Here is a 26,752-nt window from a genome sequence, read left to right on the forward strand (position 1 = left end):
GGGCTTATTTATTCCTAAATTAACATCTTCTTGATCAGTGCTTATGTTCAGTTTATGCTTTTGGAAGGGAAACAATGTAACAGGTCTACTTAAAAAAAATAGAAAAAATATGTGTCACACTATTTAACGTTTTACTGGCTTGATTGACATCAAAGCTAATGGTATCACGTTTGGTTTATATTTATTTAGGCCTAATCGCAAAATCATACACCGTAGGATCCACCGCGGATGAATAGGCACTGTTTGATATTGGAGGGAACGTTGTTTATAATGGCTTGCAAGAACAAGAACACCGACTCGCTGTTTGCAGTACATTCAAGTAGTGGCCTTGAGTCTTGGGTCGGTTGATAAGGCATGCAATACGTAGTTGTTTATTTGCTTTGGAATATTTTATAGACATTCTGATTTACAAGAAGATTCATAAGAAGATGCATTCGTAAGAAATACAATTTGACAAATTTTCTTCATACTAAGCAAATAGATTTTTACTAAAAACACTATTACTTTCCCTTCCCAGTAGCAAGTAGTAAACCTAAGTAGGCCGACTCGTTTAAAAAGCTTACTACCGGTACTGTATTTAAAAAGGGATTCAAGGAAATTTTTTGTTTTAGTATAGAGATATAAATATGGCAAAAGAAAATTCTCATTACAGTATCTGCAAGTTTGCTGTGGTATTTATAATCCTTTTAGCAGACAACCGAAGTAGGCCTACTTGTCAAACCTAGGGAATACATCCAACATCCAACGTTTGGCCCCGGCCTAAGGACACTTTTTGTGTAAACTTAGGCAAATTGAAATTTGCTTAGTCTGCAGGTTTGCTGCGGCGGATATTTAATTTTTACTTAATAAAAAAAACCGCGGTTTCCTTCACTGTGGCATCGCACATAAGTACACGTTAAACTTAAGGTTATACTCTATAAGTAAGGATTATGGTAGTTTTGATATGGGGAACTATTTTAATTTTAATGTTAATCTAATCAGATATTTCACTCAGTCTGCAGGCTTGCTGCGGCGGGGGTTATTCAACTTTTCGTCCAACTCCAACTCGGCTTTACGTAGATACTCGGTCTAGAGGTTCACTTTCGGTTTCGTGTAGCGTGTAGGGTCAGGGCGGCGATGGCTGGGCTGCGGCGACGATCAATAACTGTCCGCCATGTTGCTTTGCCCCCCACCACTACACACCGCCAGCAATCCGTCAATCCATCCATTATGTAATTGCTGATAACACCGTCACCGTACACGTCACTGTGACTGTAGTAGTATGTACCGTGCTCTCTAGTTATCTGGACCTCGGACCTGTAGACTTCAAATGTAACCTTATCAGTGCAACGCAGGTCGACAAGACCCGCTTCCCTATGAAAACGCAGTTGAAACGGACTGAGCTACCTATAGAAAACAGAGCTAATGTAAAAAATATTTTCAGGCAAAAAAAAAATTAAAAGCTAATACCCGATGGACTCCTTAAATGATTGAATGTCCCAATTTCTTTGATCATTTAGGATTTTGAACATTGTGAACATGAATACCCTGCCAGCGCAGTATAAAGCAAATTTTAGCCTGATTTTGAATTATACTTAAACAGTTCCTTTAAAGTAAGTTTTATTTTATATTTAGATTGAACACGATTTAACTAATTTAGGTTTGCCCCTACAGGGAAAATTGTGTTTTATTAAAATAATACTAGCTTTGTACAAAATAATTAAATGTGTTTTTATGGAAATGTTTTGTTACCTTTAATTGAATAAACGGCTGTAAGGTGTTATATTGTCTTAAAATTTACAAAAACTTATTTTAATGACACAAAATTTGGTTATTTTATAGTTTCATCTTCATCTTGGTAATATAAGGAAGTGCAGCTCAATAATCATTCTCAAGTCTGCAATGCTATTCTGGTATTCACTAGAGAGCCTATTATCTGTACTAATTTGTTAAGTACTGTAGTTCAGTGGGTAGCGCTGGTAGCGGTCTGCAATCACTAAATACTGCAAACTAACTAATAAATTGCACTATTATGTATTATTATTAATAAATCCCCCATGAAACCGTAATATTGTATTTGTAAATCAGACTATTGCATTAGATTTCTTTAAAATAGCAGGAGTTTGGGTTTTTTATAGGCTACTGATAATTATTGTTTCAGCCTAATTTTAAATACTCCCACCAAAGCAAACCTGCAGACAAAGCGAATTTCCATTTGCCTGATTTTATTTTCAATTAAATCTAATTCAATAACATTAGGTTTAACGAGTAAGCTACCTAGGTTTGCTACTACAGGGAGGGTAAAAAAGTGTGTGTTTTTTTTTTTGTAAAATATTGATAGCTTAGTATAAAATAAATACATTTGCCAAGTGTGATCAAAATATATCCATAAACAAGCAAGTTACAACAGTTTAAACTTATTTTTCACAAGAATAACATGGGAATTTAAAATTAACAATTCTATAATCTTCTCCATAACCAATAACCGTACAAAAACATTTCAATATACTAAATTATTTGTTTTTTTAAGCTCTTCAAAATTATCTAGAGATAAGTTGCTAAATTTATGTATTTAGGATCAAAAATGAGAAAACCCTATTATTTGTTACTTCATTTATCTCCCCATAACACCGTTTTGATGGTCCGATCACGCTGGTTCGCGAACTCGTTCGAATAAACGTAGGCTTACAAGTTTGTACCAAATTCAATTGAAATTGGATCATTTTTGCTTGAGTTGTCGTGCTAACGGACACATTTTATATACGAGGGGTGTTCAATCAAGACTGACAGTACTCTTTCAATACCTACCTTTAATATAAAAGTTTAGACTTGAACATTTACATCTTCTTCTTCTAAGTAGTCACCATAAAAAGCTACATACTTGTTCCAGTGCCTCTGCCACTCCTTGAAGACAAAAGTCATTTGGAGCCAGATCAGGGCTTAAGGGTGTGTAGCACAGTTTCGATTCCTTTTTTTGGCAAGAAACTGAAGCACGGTATTTGCAACATAGGGGCGAGCATTGTCGTGATGCAGTTTCCAGCGTCTGACGAGGTCGGGCCGCTTTTTTGGGGAGTGGATTATATCAGTCTTGTGTCACCTAAAACAAGTTCTTTCACTCATTGTATCACTACCCTGTAAGTATCCGTAGCGCTTTTCCTCAGTTTTCCACAAAACTGTATTGCATATCTTTGCTCACGAAAATCACCCATGGTAAAATTAAGAGACAAAAAAAATTTTCAACTGTTTATTAATCTGTTGCAATGACAACAACAAGTATGCTATAATATTAACAGCTGATTTGGTTGTTGCCAATATTTAAATGTTTCATACCAACTTGAAAAAAACTAATTTTTGTAGGCTACTTCGTTTGTTTGCATGAATGCTACTGTCAGTCTTTATTGAACACCCCTCGTGTATATATATTGTAAGAAAGGGGATTAACCCAGTACCCACGGTGCTCATCTGCATAACACCAAGACATACATAATACCTCACAGGCATTTAGGGACATAAGTCCCTAAAAAGCTCAAAATGTAAAACAACTTATTTAATATTTAAACAAACTAAGAATCAAACTATTTATTTGTCAAGATGGATATGCCTGTACACCATATCTTTGTCTACCTAATAAAGTTTCTCTGGTTGTTGTTATTTATATATATGAAATCCAATGTTTGTCCTTTAAGTGTTAGATACCGATGAAACTTTAGGGAAGTAAATAAGTACTATACAAAAAAAACGGTATTATTAGCCTTGACAGTTGACACGAAAATCTTTGGTTTGGTTTTCAAAAAGTCTCAATTATAGATCACGTTGTCTAACCCTGGTTATAATATAGGATACAGTGCGTTGCAAAGTTAATTGGCTAAGAAGTAAACCAACTGTGTGTATTGAATACTGGCTTGGAAATATAGCACGATCAACTATATTAAAGTAAACAAAAATCATACCCAATGCTATTGTTATAGAGAACATTTTACGTTATATCTAAATTTTGGTTACAATTTTGGGAATTCCACTATTTTTCCCGCGGGATATAGACCTTTAGTATAGATATACATATATGAATTTGAACGGATGGTGTTTTTGGCCTCTGGAGACATGAAAACAAAAAAGTAAATCGGTCCCGGGTCCAGGTCTTACTATAAAATCTATGGTAATAGTTTAGGCTATTCCCTATTAGGGAAATTCGCTAAAACTAACTAAGTAAACTCAGATATTATGTGGTATGTAAATGCAATTGTCCTTGACAATAACTTTAGTACCATAAAGTAGTTGTAAGTGATTGACAGGATTGCTAGTCAATTCATCCAGGAAAGCATTTTTTTAACTAGTAGACCAGATATACCCTAACCAATATTTACAAATAATTCATATATGCAGAATTATGTAATTGGTAATTTGTAAGGACATTTTATAGGTAATTATAAGCATGATATACATTTACAGCGAACTCCACCATTTGGGATGAAAGTGTAGGTTTTATCGGCTTTTTGTTTTACAAATTGAAAGGGCAAAATTCTAGTTAAGCGGAAAATCTGAGAGATTATAATAATGCACTTATAAAGAGGGTCTCTTGAGCTTTTGTCATATTTCTAGTGTCTTTTTAAAGTTCATTATGAAAAGGATACAAACTAATTTTATTTTTAAGGGTAAGTAGTTGGAACTTCTTCCAGTTTTTAAGTGACCCCATATCGTTACCCTGCATTTAAATACCTTAGTTAGGTTAGATAGGTAATTAGGTATCTAAATGTACAATTAGGATATAGGGTCATTTGAAAATGGGAGGAATGAATTATCTATTCCTTCTGCTTAAATCGCTACATGTACAAATAATTACAATTTTAACAATATATACCAGGATTGTTTTCATAGCAATGAAAGCCAGTTGAGCGGAGCAATCATGTTTCATGCTTATTAATAAAGCAATAAATGAAGAATGTTTTATCTATGACTGTACGTGTACCCATTCGATCAGTGGTCGTTTCCAAACTCTGGAACTTAAATGTAAACTTAAGACTTTCTCTGTGGCATTTGATCAGTTGTTATCATCCAAATTTTTTTCCTTCGTACTTTTTTTCAGGTTGTGGCTTGATTTTTAACATATGCCATGATTGTTTGTTTTGTTTACATTAACGTCGTTATTTTGTAACCATCATGGCAACCCATAAGACCAATGTTAAAATTTAAAACTTTGAGTTACTTTAAAATAATATAGCCATTATAAAAAATTGAAATTGGTTACGTCAAACCATCCAAACATTTGACAAAACAACCTTGGTAAGTTTGGCTAAAATATGTTCAGCCTTTATTGAGATTAAGTGTTAGAAAGATTGCATTGATGTTGATCCCAAAGAGCTTCGCTTCGCTCCGCTCAATGAAGTTTTACAAGCATAAAGTAATCAAGAATACAGTACAGAGAAAAATTAACAAAATTGTGAACTTAAATTTTGAGAATGATAAAACTAACAAAACTGACCTAATAAACCTAATAAACTTTATAACTTTGTAGCTACCATAGTTATAATTTGTATAGACAAACACTGCCTGTGCATCTGCTGGGTTGCTATAGTCTTTTAATGACCTGGATATTTAAACGGACGTTGAATCAAAAAGGAAAAAGAAATAGTTTGTATTTTGCTTTTGAGGATGAACATGCAAATGAAATCAAATGAGTGATAAGATGTATAGCAATCATTTCTGTGGGAGCAAATGTAACCGTACAGTTGTGTCGCCCAGGAGATTCTTTACCTCCCGAATCATAGTGTATTTAAAAATACTAGCGACAGGAAAAGTCTATTTTACCTCTGTGACCAATGTTATGTCATGTTGCAGGATGCCAGAAAAGCAGCTTGTGACACAAGTCTGGTGCAGGCCACCAGCAACATGGAGCCCATCGGCAGGATACAGATGCGAACACGGAGAACTCTCCGTGGACACCTCGCCAAGATATACGCCATGCACTGGGGCTCTGACTCCAGGTAAGCACTAGAGATGGCAAATACCGTTACTTTGCTAGGACCGCTCCTCAGCTTTTACTAAAATGCAACTGTTTTAACGTCAAAACAACTAAACCCACCAGGAATATAAATCCTCCAAAGTTTGAGCTAAGTGGAGTGGGTAGGTTCATTCATACCTAATTCCAGCATCCCTCTAAATATTCTTCAAATAAAGAAAATAAGATTTGGTCTTGATTGAAGCTTTCAAAGATTAAAAACTTGACCCAGCTTCCCTTTAAGATTGTTGGGCTTTATAGAAAACTGCTGGTCTTATTCAGTAAGAAAGCTACCGAGGACGTCTTTCCCATCCCACAATCATTTCTCTCAATAACCCAATAATTTGTATTATAAGAAAAGTCTGTAGCTTTTTGATGGCTTGAAACTGGGCTCAACCTTAGTCCTTGGCTTTAAATAAACAATCCTTGCTAAGAAACAGGTAAGTTTAGTCAGTAATAGAGCTACACAGATTATCTCGCTCCTTTCCACTATCACATTTAGTCTCATTGCATTCATATTCGTCTTTGTGTGCACTGCTGGCTTATAGTAATGATAAATTATAATAATTGGGTTTAAACATGCATGGTTTCAGGAGTGTAATGACTAATTATTGACAACTTCATTATATTATATTAATCTTTAATGTTATTGTTTCAGGAATCTAGTGTCCGCTTCACAAGACGGTAAACTCATAGTTTGGGATAGTTACACGACTAACAAAGTTCACGCAATTCCTTTACGTTCAAGTTGGGTGATGACCTGTGCCTATGCGCCATCAGGAAGCTACGTAGCTTGTGGTGGACTCGACAACATCTGCTCCATATACAGGTGAGTTAATTGGACTAGTGGTAAGGTGTTATGTTCAAGTTGGGTGACGACCTGTACCAATGTGACATCAGGAAGCTACGTAGCTTGTGGTGGACTCGACAACATCTGCTCCATATACAGGTGAGTTAATTGGACTAGTGGTAAGGTGTTATGTTCAAGTTGGGTGACGACCTGTACCAATGTGACATCAGGAAGCTACGTAGCTTGTGGTGGACTCGACAACATCTGCTCCATATACAGGTGAGTTAACTGGACTAGTGGTAAGGTGTTATGTTCAAGTTGGGTGACGACCTGTACCAATGTGACATCAGGAAGCTACGTAGCTTGTGGTGGACTCGACAACATCTGCTCCATATACAGGTGAGTTAATTGGACTAGTGGTAAGGTGTTATGTTCAAGTTGGGTGACGACCTGTACCAATGTGACATCAGGAAGCTACGTAGCTTGTGGTGGACTCGACAACATCTGCTCCATATACAGGTGAGTTAATTGGACTAGTGGTAAGGTGTTATGTTCAAGTTGGGTGATGACCTGTACCAATGCGCCATCAGGAAGCTACGTAGCTTGTGGTGGACTCGACAACATCTGCTCCATATACAGGTGAGTTAACTGGACTAGTGGTAAGGTGTTATGTTCAAGTTGGGTGATGACCTGTACCAATGTGACATCAGGAAGCTACGTAGCTTGTGGTGGACTCGACAACATCTGCTCCATATACAGGTGAGTTAATTGGACTAGTGGTAAGGTGTTATGTTCAAGTTGGGTGATGACCTGTACCAATGCGCCATCAGGAAGCTACGTAGCTTGTGGTGGACTCGACAACATCTGCTCCATATACAGGTGAGTTAATTGGACTAGTGGTAAGGTGTTATGTTCAAGTTGGGTGATGACCTGTACCAATGCGCCATCAGGAAGCTACGTAGCTTGTGGTGGACTCGACAACATCTGCTCCATATACAGGTGAGTTAATTGGACTAGTGGTAAGGTGTTATGTTCAAGTTGGGTGATGACCTGTACCAATGCGCCATCAGGAAGCTACGTAGCTTGTGGTGGACTCGACAACATCTGCTCCATATACAGGTGAGTTAATTGGACTAGTGGTAAGGTGTTATGTTCAAGTTGGGTGATGACCTGTACCAATGCGCCATCAGGAAGCTACGTAGCTTGTGGTGGACTCGACAACATCTGCTCCATATACAGGTGAGTTAATTGGACTAGTGGTAAGGTGTTATGTTCAAGTTGGGTGATGACCTGTACCAATGCGCCATCAGGAAGCTACGTAGCTTGTGGTGGACTCGACAACATCTGCTCCATATACAGGTGAGTTAATTGGACTAGTGGTAAGGTGTTATGTTCAAGTTGGGTGATGACCTGTACCAATGCGCCATCAGGAAGCTACGTAGCTTGTGGTGGACTCGACAACATCTGCTCCATATACAGGTGAGTTAATTGGACTAGTGGTAAGGTGTTATGTTCAAGTTGGGTGATGACCTGTACCAATGCGCCATCAGGAAGCTACGTAGCTTGTGGTGGACTCGACAACATCTGCTCCATATACAGGTGAGTTAATTGGACTAGTGGTAAGGTGTTATGTTCAAGTTGGGTGATGACCTGTACCAATGCGCCATCAGGAAGCTACGTAGCTTGTGGTGGACTCGACAACATCTGCTCCATATACAGGTGAGTTAATTGGACTAGTGGTAAGGTGTTATGTTCAAGTTGGGTGACGACCTGTACCAATGTGACATCAGGAAGCTACGTAGCTTGTGGTGGACTCGACAACATCTGCTCCATATACAGGTGAGTTAATTGGACTAGTGGTAAGGTGTTATGTTCAAGTTGGGTGACGACCTGTACCAATGTGACATCAGGAAGCTACGTAGCTTGTGGTGGACTCGACAACATCTGCTCCATATACAGGTGAGTTAACTGGACTAGTGGTAAGGTGTTATGTTCAAGTTGGGTGACGACCTGTACCAATGTGACATCAGGAAGCTACGTAGCTTGTGGTGGACTCGACAACATCTGCTCCATATACAGGTGAGTTAATTGGACTAGTGGTAAGGTGTTACGTTCAAGTTGGGTGACGACCTGTACCAATGTGACATCAGGAAGCTACGTAGCTTGTGGTGGACTCGACAACATCTGCTCCATATACAGGTGAGTTAACTGGACTAGTGGTAAGGTGTTATGTTCAAGTTGGGTGACGACCTGTACCAATGTGACATCAGGAAGCTACGTAGCTTGTGGTGGACTCGACAACATCTGCTCCATATACAGGTGAGTTAACTGGACTAGTGGTAAGGTGTTATGTTCAAGTTGGGTGACGACCTGTACCAATGTGACATCAGGAAGCTACGTAGCTTGTGGTGGACTCGACAACATCTGCTCCATATACAGGTGAGTTAACTGGACTAGTGGTAAGGTGTTATGTTCAAGTTGGGTGACGACCTGTACCAATGTGACATCAGGAAGCTACGTAGCTTGTGGTGGACTCGACAACATCTGCTCCATATACAGGTGAGTTAACTGGACTAGTGGTAAGGTGTTATGTTCAAGTTGGGTGATGACCTGTGCCTATGCGCCATCAGGAAGCTACGTAGCTTGTGGTGGACTCGACAACATCTGCTCCATATACAGGTGAGTTAATTGGACTAGTGGTAAGGTGTTATGTTCAAGTTGGGTGACGACCTGTACCAATGTGACATCAGGAAGCTACGTAGCTTGTGGTGGACTCGACAACATCTGCTCCATATACAGGTGAGTTAACTGGACTAGTGGTAAGGTGTTATGTTCAAGTTGGGTGACGACCTGTACCAATGTGACATCAGGAAGGTTCAAAACTTTGTGCTATTGTAGATCTTGGTCTATACAAATTCCATAAAGTATGATTTAGCTACATCCATATGTTACAATTATCCATTCAAGTGGCCTTAGCCTAATTAAATTCAATTTTATAAACCATTTTTTATCTTTTAGCGAATTTCCCTATAGGGAAGTAGCTATTACCGTAGGTCTCATGGTAAGACCTAGGCCCGGGACAGATTTACTTTTTCATTTTGATGTCCCCAGAGGCCAAAAACACCATTCGTTCAAATTTTTATATATCTATATATAGATATATATATATGTGTGTGTCCATCCGCACTTGAGTAATTTTTGTCCGATTTTGATAAAATTTGGTTTGAAGGTGTAAGGCAGGATAAACTTGAACCAGCATGAGCATATGGGAACGGGGGTTTACGGGAGGTTTTATGGGGTAGAAAGAGGTTTTTCCCATTTTTGACCCAAAAAACATAAAATTTAGCAATTTCTTTCCAGACCATTTTTTAGAGCTTAAAAAAACAAATAATTTAGTATATTGAAGTGTTATTATGCGCCTAATGGTTACGGAAAAAATTCCAAAAAAATGTAAATTTAAAATTCCCATGTTATTCTTATGGCGAACAAGTAAACTGTTGTAGTTTGCTTGTTTAGGCCGGACGCACACAGATCAAGCATTTCACCTGAAGCAAGTGTTGCGAGGCAAAATGTTTCGCTGGGTACGAGCACCCCATGTATTTCAATGGGACGCCGCACACTGATAAAGCAAACGTTGCGAGGCGCCTCGCAACGCCTTGAAACATTTGAGCAGTTGCTCGACGAATGGATCCCATACAGCACGATGTTTGATGTTTCAAGGAGCAAAACGTTATGTGCATGCGCAAATCCTTTCTAGCTAGTAAAGCTTAGTGGCTTTAAAAATTCAATTGACCGTTTGTTGATTAAAAAAAAACTCTTCTTTGAAAAATGAATTTAGAAGTTGCGTTAAAACTTAACAATTATATTTTGAATTTATATTGAACAATACTGTTGTTTAATTTTTCTTGCTACCATTTTGGTAGTCATGTAAAGTAGTAAAATAATTAAGAAATTACTAAGGTTATTCAGTTCATTAATCATTACCTATTTATATAACCATCACGACACTATCTAATAATAATTTCTTACGGTATTTAAAACCCTTTCTATAAAATAGTATTGCATTTATTCGACAATGATTGTAAAATTTCTTTGGATCTGATTTAATTTCTGAGAGGAAAGCTGTCTATCAACAGATTGATTTGGGTGAACCCAATGTTGTCTTTCTATTTAGTCCAGCATTTTGCAAAAACTGACATACAGCAATAGTCGACTTCCTCGTACAATACTGCGGTATAAGACGAGTAGACATAATATGTAATTATATTTATTTTTCTTAATTTTGCTTGAAACCATTTGCTGAATCATGCTTGAACCTCCCGCACACTGGAGAAGCAAATAAACAAAACGCTTCAAGCAAATCGTTGTGCAACATTTTGCTTCAGGTGAAATGCTGGATCAGTGTGCGTCCAGCCTTATGAACATATTTTTATAAAATTTGGAAAATGTTTTTATTTCTTACTAACTATTAACATTTTACAAAAAAAAAACTGTTTTGCCCTCCCTGATGCAGCAAACCTAAGTACTTGTTAAACTAATTCTATTTAAATAGGAAATCAATTTTAAATTTTTAAGCAGACATTTTAGTGTAAATCCAATCAGGCAAATAGAAATTTGCTTAGTCTGCAGGTTTGCTGCGGCGGGGGTATTTTACAATCAGACTGGTAAACATTCTACTGAAGAATCAGCTGTTAAATTACCATTAACATGTAAACGGTTACGAAGAAAGTCATTCAGCTTTACTAAATCTTGAAAAGCAACTCTAGAAATAAATTGAATGCCAGGGGTGAAGCCCAAAAGGAAATGATCTTTTAGTTATTCGTTCTTCGTCGCTTATGATCTGCTAGATCATAAGCTTTAGAGCTAAGCTCATCATAAGCTTTGTGTTTATGATACATCAATCGAAAAAATCAGTTGAGTAGGACAGGTGAATTGTACAGAGAAAACCTCCTTTATGGTGGTGTTAAGTATACCGGTAGATTGTAACTAACGAAGCACCCCTATCAAATAGGAATGAGAAAAACTAATTGTTAGACTACTCACTTGAGCACTGTTTCTGAATTTGACTTTTTTTGTTTCAGTTTGAAAACGAGAGAAGGTAACGTGCGAGTTAGTCGGGAACTTCCCGGTCACACAGGTTATTTGTCCTGCTGTCGGTTTCTCGACGATAACCAAATAGTCACAAGTTCAGGAGATATGTCATGGTGAGTATTGTTGTAAAGAATAATCAGAAAGTGTTGTGTTAAAAGAATTTTCAAGTGCACAATCTTTGTGAACGCTTTTTGCAATCACAAAAGTAAAAGCTTGGTATGATTTTCTGACGTCTGGTTCAAGCTCTTAGTGACTAGTATCTAAACTTTTTCATGAAGTGAATGGCATCCAAACTAGCTGGAGCTGGACTAGACTTGGGCTTGTGGCAACTTCAGGAGTATCCCTGTGGTTATATAGTAACTACACTGCTATATTTGTCTGTGTAGTAGGCAATGACACACTGTGATGCCGACCTTACTTGTCCTAAAGATCGTTGATCCTTATTAATGTGCGGTAACAAAAGATGCAAAGGTTTTACCATAAAAAATGGTATCAGTATCGATAATCAATTTTTCAGGTAACAGGTAGATCGGTGGTATTGAATCATCACTACTTATTAGTATAAAAAGTATCATGACTGGTCAGTGTTTTCCTGTGATTTTGGTTGAAATGAAGCTTAGGTATTGGATGAAATCGTTTTCATCTTCACTCATAAAAAAACACTAGCTCTCGTCAATTTTTGTGGGCAAACTTAAATCAAAGCCACTAGTGTTTTGTAATGTTGTGTTTTCTCTCTGTGTAGTGCGCTGTGGGACATAGAGACTGGACAACAATGCACGTCGTTCATCGGCCACACTGGAGATGTAATGTCTCTGTCCCTTGCTCCCGACATGCGTACCTTCGTTTCAGGCGCCTGCGACGCTTCTGCCAAAGTAAGTACATTGCTGCACACAATGACGATGTAATTATCGGCTTCAGTGCCACCATCACTTTGAGCAACCCTTGGTATTCCATGGACTTATTATTCGGTTAATGCATCAGCTCAGGGTGGAAGCTCCAAATGATCAATTGCTGGTTCTTTTTGCATTTTCACTGTAGCTAGCAGCCACCTGTTAAACGTTTTATTCTTTGTTTAAACTTCTTTTTAGTTTCCCTGAGACTGATTACAGTACGTTTGCAATTTGTACTGTTGTTCGTTATAAAGATATATTAGATCTATTTTTGTGTTATTTTATTATTATATTATTATATTATTATCTCAATAATTGATGTGTTTTAATTGTAAATTTTTACGTTTGAAAAATTATTTAGTGTTTGTAGGATATAAACACTGCCAATAAGATTAATGTAGTTAAGTGACAAGACAATTCCTTACACTTAGTCCAGTAAATAGGGGGGTTAACTTACAAACGGATATGTTGTCTAGGATGATAAGTAGGTGTTTAAAATTAAAAATGCACAATTCTCCCCTCTCCGCACCCACCGCCATATTGAAAAAAAAAAACCGGTACTTTCTAGAGATTTTCGCCTAAATCTCTGTTTTGATGCGTTTTAGCAAAAGATATGTAACGTTAAATTTTGTAGACAATTAAATTTCCTATAATATAAGTGTAACAATTTGTTTCTAAGACTTATGGATACGAAAATATTAACATTTTTGTACAATAAAACATCAAATTTTTTGTTATTTGGACAAATCTCTATTAGTCCAAGCAAACTAAAAAAACTGACACAGGGGACGTTAAAAAATTGCAAGAAAACGTTTTATGGTTTTATTTTGTAGTGTTGGGTCTGCAGAGTGACATACTAAAAGTTGCCAAAAATCGGTCGACAGAAAACCTCCTAAAATCACGATTGAAAACGGCGGCTTTTAAATTTTAAATTTAGACTTACCGGACCGTTTGTAAGTTTACATACCTCTATTCACTGGACTAACTACCACATAATCATTTATGGTGAACCAACAATTACATCATCATTAATCATTAGTACAATTATTCTTGTAAAGAAAATAAAATATAAGTAGACTGCTTGTCAAATATATTGAGAAATAAGGAAGATATTACCATTCCCCAGACCTTACAATCAGTTCAGATCACCTAGCACTGTCACTATGACATTGACTAGGCCTACTTAAAACATGCATCATCCCAAAATGTCTTGAATTCTCTTATTAAAATTTCTATGTATCTTTTGTATCTGAATTTCTCAAAGAAAATTGTTTACTGATTAAAAGATAATTTTAGACTTTCAGGTTTATCAGGTAAAATAGTCGGCATATTTTATAATTAATTTTTCATTTTCAGTTATGGGACATCCGAGAAGGCTCGTGCAAACAAACTTTCCCCGGCCACGAATCAGATATAAACGCAGTTACAGTAAGTTATCTTATCTTACTAATATTATAAATGTGAAAGTTTGTGTGTTTGTTTGTTTGTGTGTTTGAAGGTCAATCACGCATAAACCACTGGATGGATTGGGCTGAAATTTGGCATGATGATAGCTCACATTCCCGATTAACATATAGACATATTCTTATCTCAAAAATCCCTTCGGGCTCCGCCCCAGTGGCTCTGTAGTTCCCCATGTTAACCTTATGAGTATTCATATTTAAATGGAACTAGTGTCCCTGTTGCTCGAATCCGAGCAATTGCTAAGAATTACAGGCGTTATTTTAAAACGACTAACAGTCATAACTTCTGATGACTTTAAAAGCAATTATAAATTCTAAAAAAAACCATTATTTCTATTTCTTCTCCTCGGTTGTGTATAGAACATAGAGACTTTCCTATATTTCCATTGTTTGCAAATCGGGTCTTTCAATGATTATTAAGAAATGCAGCACAGTGTTAATTAATTCAGTTTTCTTATTAGTACGGTATATCAATTTATCCAGGCTCTCTCGTTTTTTCCATTGTAATATTTACACCAACCCAAATTCAAATAGTAAATATTTCATTTCAACCAAGTCAGTAAATGTTTGTAGTAAACCGTTAAATTTAGCAAATTTAATGACTGTTTACAATTAACATATGTACTTCTTCTCACTTTTTATTTCTGACAACAGCTGGAGTTTCATAACAATTTTTGATTACCATGTTAATCTTATGAGAAATACAAAACTTTAAAGGGCCCCAGGGCCTCACTCTCTAATTATTTCCCTAAAAATAAAGTTTCCTGCACAACTTCATGTTACGCTCTTTCCAATGACACCAAAAACATGTCAATCGGTTCAGTAGTTTCGGAGGAGTAATTGTCACAAAAAACCTGCTTGCGTATTTAATAAGTATAGATTAAAGAATTTAGTTAGCTGGTTCAACTAAAAAAGTTGGTTCTATGATATACAAAAGCATTAAAAAGTTGTAAGATTTACCTACAGGGTGCAGCACTATATATATATTTTTTTTTAACAGCTAATTTGAACTAAGCAGCAACAAACAACTGTGATACGCAATGAGAACTGTCAAAGTAGGATTGTTTACAGTTATGTTTATGTTTTTAATGTCATGAATAATTTGTGATTTTTTAAATTTGTAATACTTTATTTTTCTTTATTGTTTAGGTTAAGAGGTAGAACATTATGGCTATGGTAGATGTGTAATACCATAGTATACCGTCAATTTAAAGAAGCAAATTTTATCAAACATTGTCCTCCCCCATTGCAAACGCAAAGCTTGAGTATAACTGCAATAAGCAATTTAAACTTATATGCCAACCCCGTACGAAGGACGGGTACTCTGTTAGTGTATTTATAAACAGAGAAGTGATTAATACATCTGAGTGATTAGTGATGAAGTGATTAATACATTCTTGAGTTGTTAAGAGTTTATGTTAGTGTATTTATATACAGACTTTGGCCCAGTGGGTGATTCATTTAGATCCAAGAAATAATCTCAAATTCTTCTTTCTAAAGTAAAACCACAATAACTAGATCCTTGATTACTCTAATTCCTTTATATCTCAATTTTTCCACAATCCCCTTGAAATTCACAATGCAAAAAGTACCTTTTAGGCCTATATGTAGAATATTTTAAATATTTAAACTTGATAAGTCCAATTTTAACTGTTTTGCGATCAATAATACTAAACCTCATTTTTGAGTGATGTGCAAAACATAAATTTTTGCGGCAATTGCCTAGTTTACAGAGTGGACATTCCCAGATGTTTCCTAAGTCAGGAAATTGGGACTTACATTTTATGTTGCCAAAATTACAAGATCACTATAATATGAACCGTTTTGTGTTTGCACGATAAATTGTTTTATCTTGCTTTTAATTCTCTCAAAAACAAAAACTCAATAACTTAAATTCGTAACCTTGCCCATTCAGTTTCGAGATGTCAAGGTCCTACTGTACTAGTTTTGACTGTAGTAGTATTTTTAATATACCTTTTTTTCTCTGCTACCAAGCTCTAAGAGTGATGTTTTTCCAGTTCTTCCCCAACGGATACGCATTTGCGACGGGGTCGGACGACGCAACGTGTCGCCTCTTTGACATTCGGTCCGACCAGGAGCTAGCGATGTACTCTCATGACAACATCATCTGTGGAATCACCTCTGTGGCGTTCTCTAAGTCCGGACGGCTGCTGCTCGCCGGCTATGACGACTTTAACTGCAACGTCTGGGACTCCATGAAGACAGAGCGTGCGGGTAAATATCTCCCCCCTCCACTGAGAGTGATTTAACCCTTCAAGGCGGTTTTACGAGACCCACTTGTCATGGACGCAACCCACTTGGTGGTGGTATCTGACGATGAATCAGGGAACTATTTCAAAGTAGGACTGTATACAACACATTGCCCAATAGTTGCTTGATCTTTTACAACTGCTCCCAATTATTATTTTGAGTGCAACAGATTGTTTTCAAAGGTGAAAACCATGAGAGAAGGTTATGAAACCTTCAGTTGTAAATGTGGACCTATAATATCAGTTACAGCCTGTTTATTTTTTAATTCTATTTTGATGATGAAATCATTAATTTAATCATAACTAGCACCAACTCCTATGTTGAAAAGCTAACGGCAAAACAAGAATGGTTTGGCAGGATTTGGGAAAAAACTACCGTAGCAGGATCCAGAGGGCATTGAAAATCAAAATCCTGCTTTGAAGGGTTGTGGGATCAGTATAGTGTTTGTATTGGTTAATTTTTTATAACGTTTTGGACAAATTAGGCTTGTAAAGAGCATAAAAAAGTGAATTAATTTAATTAATAATATTTACCAAAGAATAGATTCTGGGCGAGTTTTAATTGCTAGATTAATATTAAGTAGTCTCCTGCTGCTTTAATGTTAGTTAGTAATAAGATCTTTGTTTTCACTGTTCCATTAAAAAAAATCTGCACAAAGATGCCACATAATTTGATGGATCACATCCGTAGAGCCGAATCTTTTTCCTGAATAGATTCAACACACTACAACTGATTTGGTTAATGGAGGCCAAATTCTGCTAAATTAATTTTGAGTACAACACACATTCTACATTTTTTCTTTTCATTTGTACTACAGTAGAGTTCCACTTTACCGAACCCCGCTATTTTGAAAGTCTGCCTATTCCGAATAAAGATTGGCAATTTTTTTTAATGTGTTAGTATGTTGCGCATCTTTGCAGACGTTTTCTGCAGTCGCAAAAACCAAAGATTGGATCTATCATGGCGTAGTCGTAAAAATCTTCTGAGATTACGGCAGAATTGTCTTCATCTTCCGTAGTTGTGGATACATCACAGTCGCAATGATTAATTATTAGAAATCCACTTATTCCAAATTCCCTCTAATCGAAACAGGGTTCAGTTCCTGTTAGTTGGGAATTACTGGACTCTACTGTATCATCAAAAAAGACTATATGGAGTGAGGTTGTATTTTCATAATCTTCTTACTGTTTCCCGCTACTTTAAAAAATGATTAGATTACAATCCAGTTTGAGTTCTGTGGCCATGACTAAACTAATGGTATATTGCAGGTATCCTGGCGGGACACGACAATCGAGTGAGCTGCCTGGGAGTGACGGAGGACGGCATGGCCGTCGCTACAGGATCTTGGGACAGCTTCCTGCGAATCTGGAACTAAACAAGCATCATGAATAACAAACTATATGAAACACTACAGTAGAACCCACCTCGGTGACCCCCGTCTTCCAGTTTTGAAGCAAAGAGTGGGGTCACGATCCCCGCTCTACCCTCGGGGTTCTACTGTATTTATTGTTATTATTATCGTAATATATTTTTTAAAATTACTTATTATCTCCTACATATGTAATTCGTTTGTTGAGATTCGACGGTGGTATTTATTATTTTATTTATGTTGAAACGGTGTTACATTCGACGATCACAGCATAACGCACATTGTACACTCACGATCGTTACTTCGCACACGGTATTCTCTTAGTAGATTGTCGCGATCGGAACTCCATATTATTTATTTAAACAAAAAAAGCTTAGACTTCTCCGGCATCGTACAAAACTGTAATGGCACAATTTTTTATTTTTAAATCGTGGACTCGTTTTTAAGATTTAGTGTTTATTGACCACCGAGTATATTTTCTGCATTTACGATGTATTATATTCTGTTGGAGGGGATTTTTCTAGTCATACGCAGTCTTACCTCGAGCAACATACCTATTTGTACAGGGACCAGCTACAACGGGGCAACAATTATAATGGATTTTATCTCTGATTTCTGTCTGTCAGCACGGGATGTGATCCGTAACCTACTGTATTTCATGAGTGCTTTATCTTATATAAGTAGAAAATCATGAATGAGTAATTACTGCCATTTGCTTATAAACATGTTGTGGGTGAGACTTATAGGATAATATGTGTACTATTACAAATTTCATCACACTAGATTTTGAGAAGAAAATAATACATATACTATTATTATTATCGAAGTGATCGTTTAGATATCCCCCTCCCCCAGGCGACGACCTGGCGTAGAAACCCTTTTTGTATATCTATGGAATATTTACTAACAACAAGACGTGTGGCTTTCGAATATTTTACTTTTTTAATGGACATTTACTTATTTATTCCTGTGACGAGAACGGTTTCTTTAGCTTGGTGACTGCGCATCAGCCTAGATCCGAAGTCTGTACATGTATAAACAGTGTGAATGCGGAGGGAGAAGCGCACGCCAAAGTGTGTCTATTTGCGACATTTCAACTAACTGTATTACCGTCATTTTCTTTGTAAGAATGAGTTTTAGGTTTAGAGTTTAATGTGTGTACCGTACCGTTAATATTATCGTCCGGGAGTACGAATGATCACTAGGTCGTATACGGACGTCTCCAGCTCCCTCTTAGTTCGTGTGGATGTAAACTGTTTCAAAACTTTGGGCTCTCCCACAGGCAGCACTAGGCAGTGCTCATGGGTTCGAGTGTAAAAAAATCAGGTACATCGAATCTCAAAGGATAACAGACTCGATGTAAGGGCTCAGGGTATTTTTACACGTAACCCAGCTAAATTAAAACCCACCTCTTGTAAGCGAATGGCATATCATGGAATAACAGGCTTGGAAGTAGGTGTATTGGACGAGCACTGTCAGTCGCCCAAAGCTTTGGAAATCTTCCCGTGCGGGTCGGGGTGTTATCCCTCCGATCCGTGTCGTGGATGTCTTTTGAAAGGAAGACATTTGTATTATTGTACAATACGAATAAGGCGGGGCAAATCGTCATTTGCCTCGTCTTGGGCTGTTTCTATCTATTGCAAAACATGAAGTTTGTATATGAGTGTCCTCTTCTTTTGTCATCAACACATTGTGGGCTGCTTTCAAAGTGATTTTGTTCCTGTGGCAAAGAACGCTTGAGTTTGCCCGTTTTATTTGCTTGAACCTCGACAGGACGTGATGTGGAGGAATCGAACACTCTCATATTTGCTGCCATCACACCTGTGACAAGGCAAGTTACCACGTTATAACCCGAGGTAACCCTTTGTCCATTGTGCATATAGTAAAACAATTGTGTAGTTTTATGTTATCTTTTTGTATATGATTCAAAAAATTAATCTAAAAAAGAGAAAATTTGATTACAAAATTATTGCAAGATGCTGTTTAGCTTATGAATGACTGTTTTATTGTGATTCGTCTTGTAAAGTAAACTATAAAAAATCTCACTTGTCCAATAAAGCTACTTGTCTTTAATTGTGTTTTATTGAAACCGTTAGATTTCCTAATCTTTTATGTAGAACAGATTAGTTACTTATTGATTAATTCCTCATTAGGTTAAGCAATTAATTGGCCAAAGGCCTTGGGCTCCAGCTCCCCCAGCAGGACCCTGTCCTCCAGTACACCTCACTATCACTACAACTCACAGAACTGTCCCCGAGAACAAGTGCACTGGCCTACTTAAAGGAACAACCTTCTGTAGGTCAGCACAAACTGTTATTTATTTCCTCAGACTCATCTCCACATGTTTGGACATCCACTGGGCTTTTTTGTGAGACTTTTATATCAATTAATAAAGCTAGTGAGATTCAGTTGGGTCCTTGATCTACCTTTTTGTAAAATTGTAGCCCAGTCAATTCAGTAGTTTATCTTTTCACCCGGAACAAACACACAGTTCCACAAAACTACCTCTATTCAATAATATATTTTCTAACGAATTTTCTCCTCCTTTTTGTTATTAAAAAAAACTTCAGACTTTCAATTTCCTACCAAAAGTAAACAGGATAGAACAAGCTTTAACCCTATTCTACTCTCAAGCTTTAAACCCTCTGGAAACTAAAACTCTAGTAGGGTAGAAAAAATACAATAAGTACACACATTACAAAACAAGTATAGGTTTATTTGTCATAAAAAATTATCAAAGTCTTAAATAACAATAAAATTGAAAGTCGTGTTTATTTTACTTTAACTACACAGCTCAGTACTGTCTACATATTGGCACATCAGGTCTCCGAAGTCTCCTCTGATAGCTTGATTCTGGTCGGAATGTTTGTAGTTCTGGAAAATAATTTTATAATTTAATCGTTGATTATAAGACATCAGATGTAAGCTGAACTAATTATTATAAGCTTATTATAACTACTTTTAAGCTGAACTAAAAAGACCTTTTCTATGGTAAAATTCAACAATAGCTAAGCTTCTTTTCTTTTCCTATAAATCAAAGGTGCTGTCAGCAAAATGTTACACTCTTAGAGTAAACGTACAAATTTCTAGCAAATTTTTATTTCTGATTTGTATGTTTTGATCTAAACAGGGTGTCCACCGACCGGGAAAACCGGGAATTATGCATGATTTTTTTGAACCGGGAATTATGCGTGAGTTTTTTATTTAACCGGGAATTTTTTGCCGCGATCGCGCGTGACCACGATGACGTTTCCGTGATATCGGAAGATGACGACGACGTTTCCGTGACCGCGGGAGAGGACAATGACATTTCCGTGACCGCTGGAAACGAAGATGGCGTTTCCGTGACCACGGGAGACAACAATGATATTTCCGTGACCGCGTGTGACGACGAAGACGTTTCCGTGACTTCGGGAGACGGTGGTGATGTTTCTGTTACTAAGTGAGATATTCAGGATTTTTCATTTATCGCAGTAAACAATGATGGTGTCTCTACGACTGTGTTAGATGATTACAATAAACCAAAAATTTCAAAATAGCACACTTCTAGAAAGTTTTTTAAATATTTTTTTGTAATATCTTCATTTACCTTTAACGTGGTATTTATTTAATGTGTTTAGAAGGGTTTAAAAAATAAATTGGCTACGTACAATTTTGTAATTTCTGCATTATTATTTCTGTAGGCCACCTGGAAAACAACCCATTACTCCAAAATTATACTATATGAAAGTACATAAAGCCAGGGGTTGGTGTAGTAATCCTTCAGAAAATTTGGTAAAATTGAAATTTTCAGTTTTAAGAATCTATTTTTCAGGTGTCAGTACAGAGATTCAATAAATTTTGGTATCGACATATCACTATTTTTAGGAAGTTATTAATAAATTGCAGGTTTAATGACTAGTTTTAAATTTTTGGATTATTTAATCAGTAATATATAAAAATTGAATACTTGTGTCAGGAAATATTACAGCAATCATAATTTTTTTTCACCTTAACTGAGAATGCTCTTTCCGATGACTGCAAGCTGCAAGCTAGCAAGCTGTGTTAGCGCTAAAACAGCATTGCGGAAGTTGGCGCAAAACACGTTGGAAATTTTAGTATGAAAAGTACGACCTGTACTACCTGGAATTTTTTTTTACTCATGAATTTTTTCTGGTTGGCCTGGTGGACACCCTGTCCTATTTGCAGGAAAAGAACTAAGTAAATTACCTCGGCACACTATTGATTTATTTATTGATTGCACTATTGTACGAGGGCTATCCAGAAAGTAGATTACGTTTTTGAATGTATCCGCTAGGGGTGGGGCTAGCGCGACCGTCTTGGTGTTAATTCGTTATGCAGCTCAGTCGGCATCCAGCCGTGCTATTAAGAGGTTTCTGCTGTACTCCGTTGAGTTACCCTACTGTGACAGTTTAAAATTTCTGTGTTAATTGAAAATGCCGCGAACTGTGAAGTGTGTGCAAAAAAAAAATGATTAGACTCTTTGGTTACAGTTTGGTAACCAAGCTTTACCGGTTATGATATCGTGCAACAAACTTTGCGAAATTTGTGGAAAACCCATAGAGAGTTCTGTTATTGTGAACTTTCGAGTTTTACGGACATCGGCATCAACTGTTTCGACAAGTTCGGCAGTCACAATGCTGGGTCTTCCACTTCGCTCTTCATTGTGAACGTTAGTTCGGCCTTCTTTAAATTTGATGACCCATTGACTAACTCATCCTTCAGTAATAATGTTTTCTCAATAAACTTCACAAAGTTGCCGATAGATTTCTATCGGCTTACAGTTTTTTGCAGTCAAAAACCTTATAACTGCACGCACTTCACAGTTCGCGGCATTTTCAATTAACACAGATATTTTAAACTGCCACAGTAACTCAACGGAGTACAGCAGAAACCTCTTACTAGCACGGCTAGATGCCAACTGAGCTGCATAACGAACTAACAACAAGATGGCCACGCTAGCTCCGCCCCTAGCGGATACAGATAAAAACGTAATCTACTTTCTGGATAGCCCTCGTAGATATCCATCCAGCCACTCAATCATTAGCAAAGAAGGGGTCAAAAGGACCAAGAATATATTTATAACAGACAATAACAAGACAGTAAATTGATATGACAATCAGCAACTTACTTAACCTACTGCTGTTTAGTTCTTTAACCAAATCTGTTGTATTTTTTACTATTGATAGAAGTAGACACCCTAGTTCTATGTGAAAGTAAATTTAAGTCACATCAACTATCATACTGTCAATAACTAAGTGAGAAAATGTGACGGGCAAATGCAAGGTAAAAGAGGCTGTTAATCTCATTTGTGAAAAAACTACAGTTGCATTTGCAAAAGTGAATAGATAAAAAAAAATAAATAAAATCATTCAATTGCGTAATCTGAAATATTCAAAACTGAACATTTAAAAAATTAATTAATTCGCCAACCGAAACTTCTCGTAATTGCGCATGACTTTTAAGTGCTGCTTCAAATGTTTTGTTAGAGTCACCTTGTTGATCATGACAGTAGGGACGAAGCGGGACATTCTGATGCTGTAGCTCTTAGTTTCTGCCTCAAGTTGCAGACGATTTCCCTCCTCAGAACTCATACAGCCTTGGACGTCTTCCCAGTTCAGGCCACTCTTGGTAGCACACTGAGAACAAATTAAAGATTTATAAAGTTGCCTTGTAGTCTACAACTACTCGCTTCCAGCATTGATTTCACCATAGCTCGGTTGGTTGAAACGTTGAAAGTATTGTTTTTGTCGAGTTTTGGGTGGAAATATCCGTTTAGGTACACAAAAAAGTGGTTTTCAAAGTGATATGTGGTTGTGTATAGATTTTGATTAAATTTTTTGTGTGGGAACATGATATCTCCAGGCATTTTATCATTTTTTATAAATTTTGATTCTTAATGTTGATTTTTCATAAAAAACCATAAATTAACAGAAAAAAACTGATTTTTACAAAGAAGTGTTGAACTTTGTTTAACACGTTCGCTGCTGCCATAGTACTAAATTTTTAATTCATATGGACCGGCGACGCACATAGGCGACGGTTGGTTTCTACCCATAGACTGATGTCGCAAAATACTTTCTCCATATGCTATGCATAAGAGGAGAAAGTTAAATAGAATAAACTTACATCCTGTCCTCCAAAGTCAGGGTCGCCCATGAAGCAGCTGGCAAAGTCAAGTTGTTGACGGCCTGGAGACAATCTCGCTAGCGCACACGATAACACCATGTTGCCTCGACACTCCTTCTCTCCATGTTGGCAGACAAAACCATCCTCTGTGCTCTGAAAACACACTTTTGTAACTCAGGGAGAAGCAACAAGGGAACACTGCATTTTACTCTATTAGCGAATTTCCCTATGGGGAAGTAGCTATTACCGTCGGTGGCACGGTAAGGCCTAGGCCCAGGACCAATTTAATTTTTCATTTTGATGTCCCCAGAGGCCAAAAACACCAACAGATCAAATTTGTATATAATATGTATATATATACAGTGGAACCTCGATAACAAGTGTATTTTTCAAATCCCCTTGAATTTATTTTACCTCCAAACACAACCAAACCTCAATAAGAGGTCAACTTTGATAACCAGACTTGTTAAAAAACGTTTTTATTAGCTCGCTTTCTTGTCCGGTACAAATTTTGCAATCAATTTTAAACTATGCATGCAATGGATAATAATAATAGTTCAATATGTGAAGATAATTGTAAATTAGTGCGCCCCATGTTTTTCGTTTTAAATCTTACAGGTATTTATTCTCTCCACATATTTATAAATTATTTTCTACTTTTTAGAGCGTTTAAAAACGTGGCATTTTTAAAAAGTATTTTTCTTTATAATTATTTTTATAATCCCCATGAGTTATGTACGAGAGTCTTGTTCAAGGTTCTACTGTTTAGAGTTATATATGTGAACGTGATAACTTGAGTAATGTTTGTCCGATTTTGATCAAATTCGGCTTGAAGGTGTAAGGCGGCATAAACTTGAAAAAGTTAACAAACCGGCATGATCGGACCAAAGGGACAGGGGTTTTTCGGGGGGGTCTTATGGGGTAATAATTGGGTTTTCTCATTTTTTAACCCTCAAAAAACAAACTTTCCCAATTACTTTCTAGACCTTTTAAAAGAGCTTAAAAAGACTTCATTTAGCATATCAATGTGTTTTTTTTACGGTTATTGCTAAAGGAGAAAATTCAAAAATGTTTAATAAAAAATTCCCATGTTATTTTAATGGAGAATATATTGTAAAATGTTGTAGTTTGCTTGTTTATGGAGATGTTTTGGTCAAACTGTGTAAATTTTATTTATTTATTACTAAGCTATTAATATTTTACTAAAAAAAAACACTTTATTATTTTCTCTGTAGCAGCAAAACCTAGATACTCGTTAAAACTAATATTATTTAATAGATTTAATTAAAAATCAATTCAGGCAGATGGAAATTCGCTTGGTCTGCAGGTTAGCTGCGGCGGGGGTATTTTGATGTTTGCTATAGTTCTGTTTGCAACTTAAATTTTGTTTTCCGCAAGAAGTGTGTACACATCTGTTTATTGTACTTGTTTTCAAAGAAAAAGTTTTTGCAAAATATTTTTAGAAGATACATAATGTTAGTGTTGCATAATGTTGCTAAGAACCGGTGGAACCCATAACCGACTTTGGGAACCGACACATCCCTAATTCATAATCAAACATTATTTTTAAACATTTTGTTGGAGACTTCAATGTAAACACAGCTTTTAGTACCTATATCAAAATCACATGTCTAATCATAAGAGGCTTGATAAACACCAGTGTACTCAACAATTCATTTGAATGATTTTCTTTTATTATGAGAGCAAACAATGAACTATAAACTCATTTTTGTTCGATACCGGTACTGTATAAACTTTTGTAGGGAGACACTGAATAAAAAAAACTGTTCCTGTACATATAAGGGTTATGTTTAGTCATTGTTTAAAATGTCACTCTTGCCAAACACCTACCATTACATGCACAGTAAACACTCACCCTGGCTTTACCGAAGGGTACCAAGTCCAGGGTACAATGAGGCTCAAGTTTGTGCCACAACGGGACGAGTCTCTGATGGATGAAGTTCCTACTGTCTGGGCAATGTGACTCAAACAGCACGGCTAGATCACACTGTAAACAACACATGTTAAAGTTATCCACAGGTTGTTAAATGAAAATGAACATTGTTGAAAGTAACTGGTGCTGATGTCTGTTACAGATTTATGTCAAATATGCATATTTCTTAACAGTGATCGGTTTGTAAAACACTGCCGCAACTGTTTTTTATTTATGCCAATATTTTTCTTTCCGAAAGAGAGGTACCGGAACTCCGTCCCCCAAAAATCAAGCATTGCTTCAGGATGGTTTAGACACTAGTACACTATGCAAGGCAATAGTGTTTCCTTGCTTAATGCTTACATAACTATGTTATTATTTTGATGAAAACTTAGTGACAGCTAGTCCAAATAGATAAGAGGGATGTATACTTGTCTGTGGTTATATTATTCTCTCCTGCAACATTTTTCTGTTGTAAATCACAGGTATAGCAGCTCCCAAACAATTGAAAGTCTAAATAGTAGTGTCATCAGTTTTAAATTTCAGTACAGAGTTCTTTGAACTTAATATTTAGGGACATTCCTGGTTACGAGATAAATTATATAGGTTAACCGGTATGGACAATTTTGGAAAGAGCAAGCAGTGGTTTTGAGTTTATCGTTCAAATAGTGACTTATATCCTACCTGAAAAGTAAATTTCTGTATGTATATTGATTTATAATTTCAGTTTCCTTCTTTATTTGTCCTATTTCTTATTTGACTTATAATATAAAGTTATAGTTAACTGAGTAATGAAATAAGTTTTTTGCATACATTCACATTTTTGTCAATATTTGTCATTT

At 36.6% G+C, this 26,752-nt stretch overlaps 2 protein-coding genes across 2 annotated transcripts in view; one reads left to right on the forward strand and one right to left on the reverse strand.

Moving 5' to 3' along the window:
* The window catches only part of LOC128989563 (guanine nucleotide-binding protein G(I)/G(S)/G(T) subunit beta-1), a 62,288-nt gene extending 42,367 nt beyond the window's left edge, over positions 1-19,921 (forward strand). The window contains exons 3-9 of the mRNA XM_054411462.1: positions 5,815-5,960; positions 6,633-6,803; positions 11,846-11,968; positions 12,598-12,727; positions 14,102-14,173; positions 16,227-16,443; positions 17,748-19,921. Of these exons, the coding sequence (XP_054267437.1) occupies positions 5,815-5,960; positions 6,633-6,803; positions 11,846-11,968; positions 12,598-12,727; positions 14,102-14,173; positions 16,227-16,443; positions 17,748-17,854 (966 nt within the window). The 3' untranslated portion in view covers positions 17,855-19,921. The remainder of the gene's footprint in view (positions 1-5,814; positions 5,961-6,632; positions 6,804-11,845; positions 11,969-12,597; positions 12,728-14,101; positions 14,174-16,226; positions 16,444-17,747) is intronic.
* Positions 19,922-20,543: 622 nt separating this feature from the next.
* The window catches only part of LOC128989934 (WD repeat-containing protein 73-like), a 33,884-nt gene continuing 27,675 nt past the window's right edge, over positions 20,544-26,752 (reverse strand). The window contains exons 6-9 of the mRNA XM_054412086.1: positions 25,854-25,985; positions 23,978-24,130; positions 23,344-23,487; positions 20,544-20,722 (exon numbers count right to left, since the gene is read on the reverse strand). Coding sequence (XP_054268061.1) covers positions 20,630-20,722; positions 23,344-23,487; positions 23,978-24,130; positions 25,854-25,985 — 522 coding nt within the window. The 3' untranslated portion in view covers positions 20,544-20,629. The remainder of the gene's footprint in view (positions 20,723-23,343; positions 23,488-23,977; positions 24,131-25,853; positions 25,986-26,752) is intronic.

This window comes from Macrosteles quadrilineatus, unplaced genomic scaffold (assembly GCF_028750875.1).
Source record: "Macrosteles quadrilineatus isolate MER2022 unplaced genomic scaffold, UCM_ALF_1.0 Scaffold_3__2_contigs__length_128488019, whole genome shotgun sequence".
NCBI lineage: Eukaryota > Metazoa > Arthropoda > Insecta > Hemiptera > Cicadellidae > Macrosteles > Macrosteles quadrilineatus.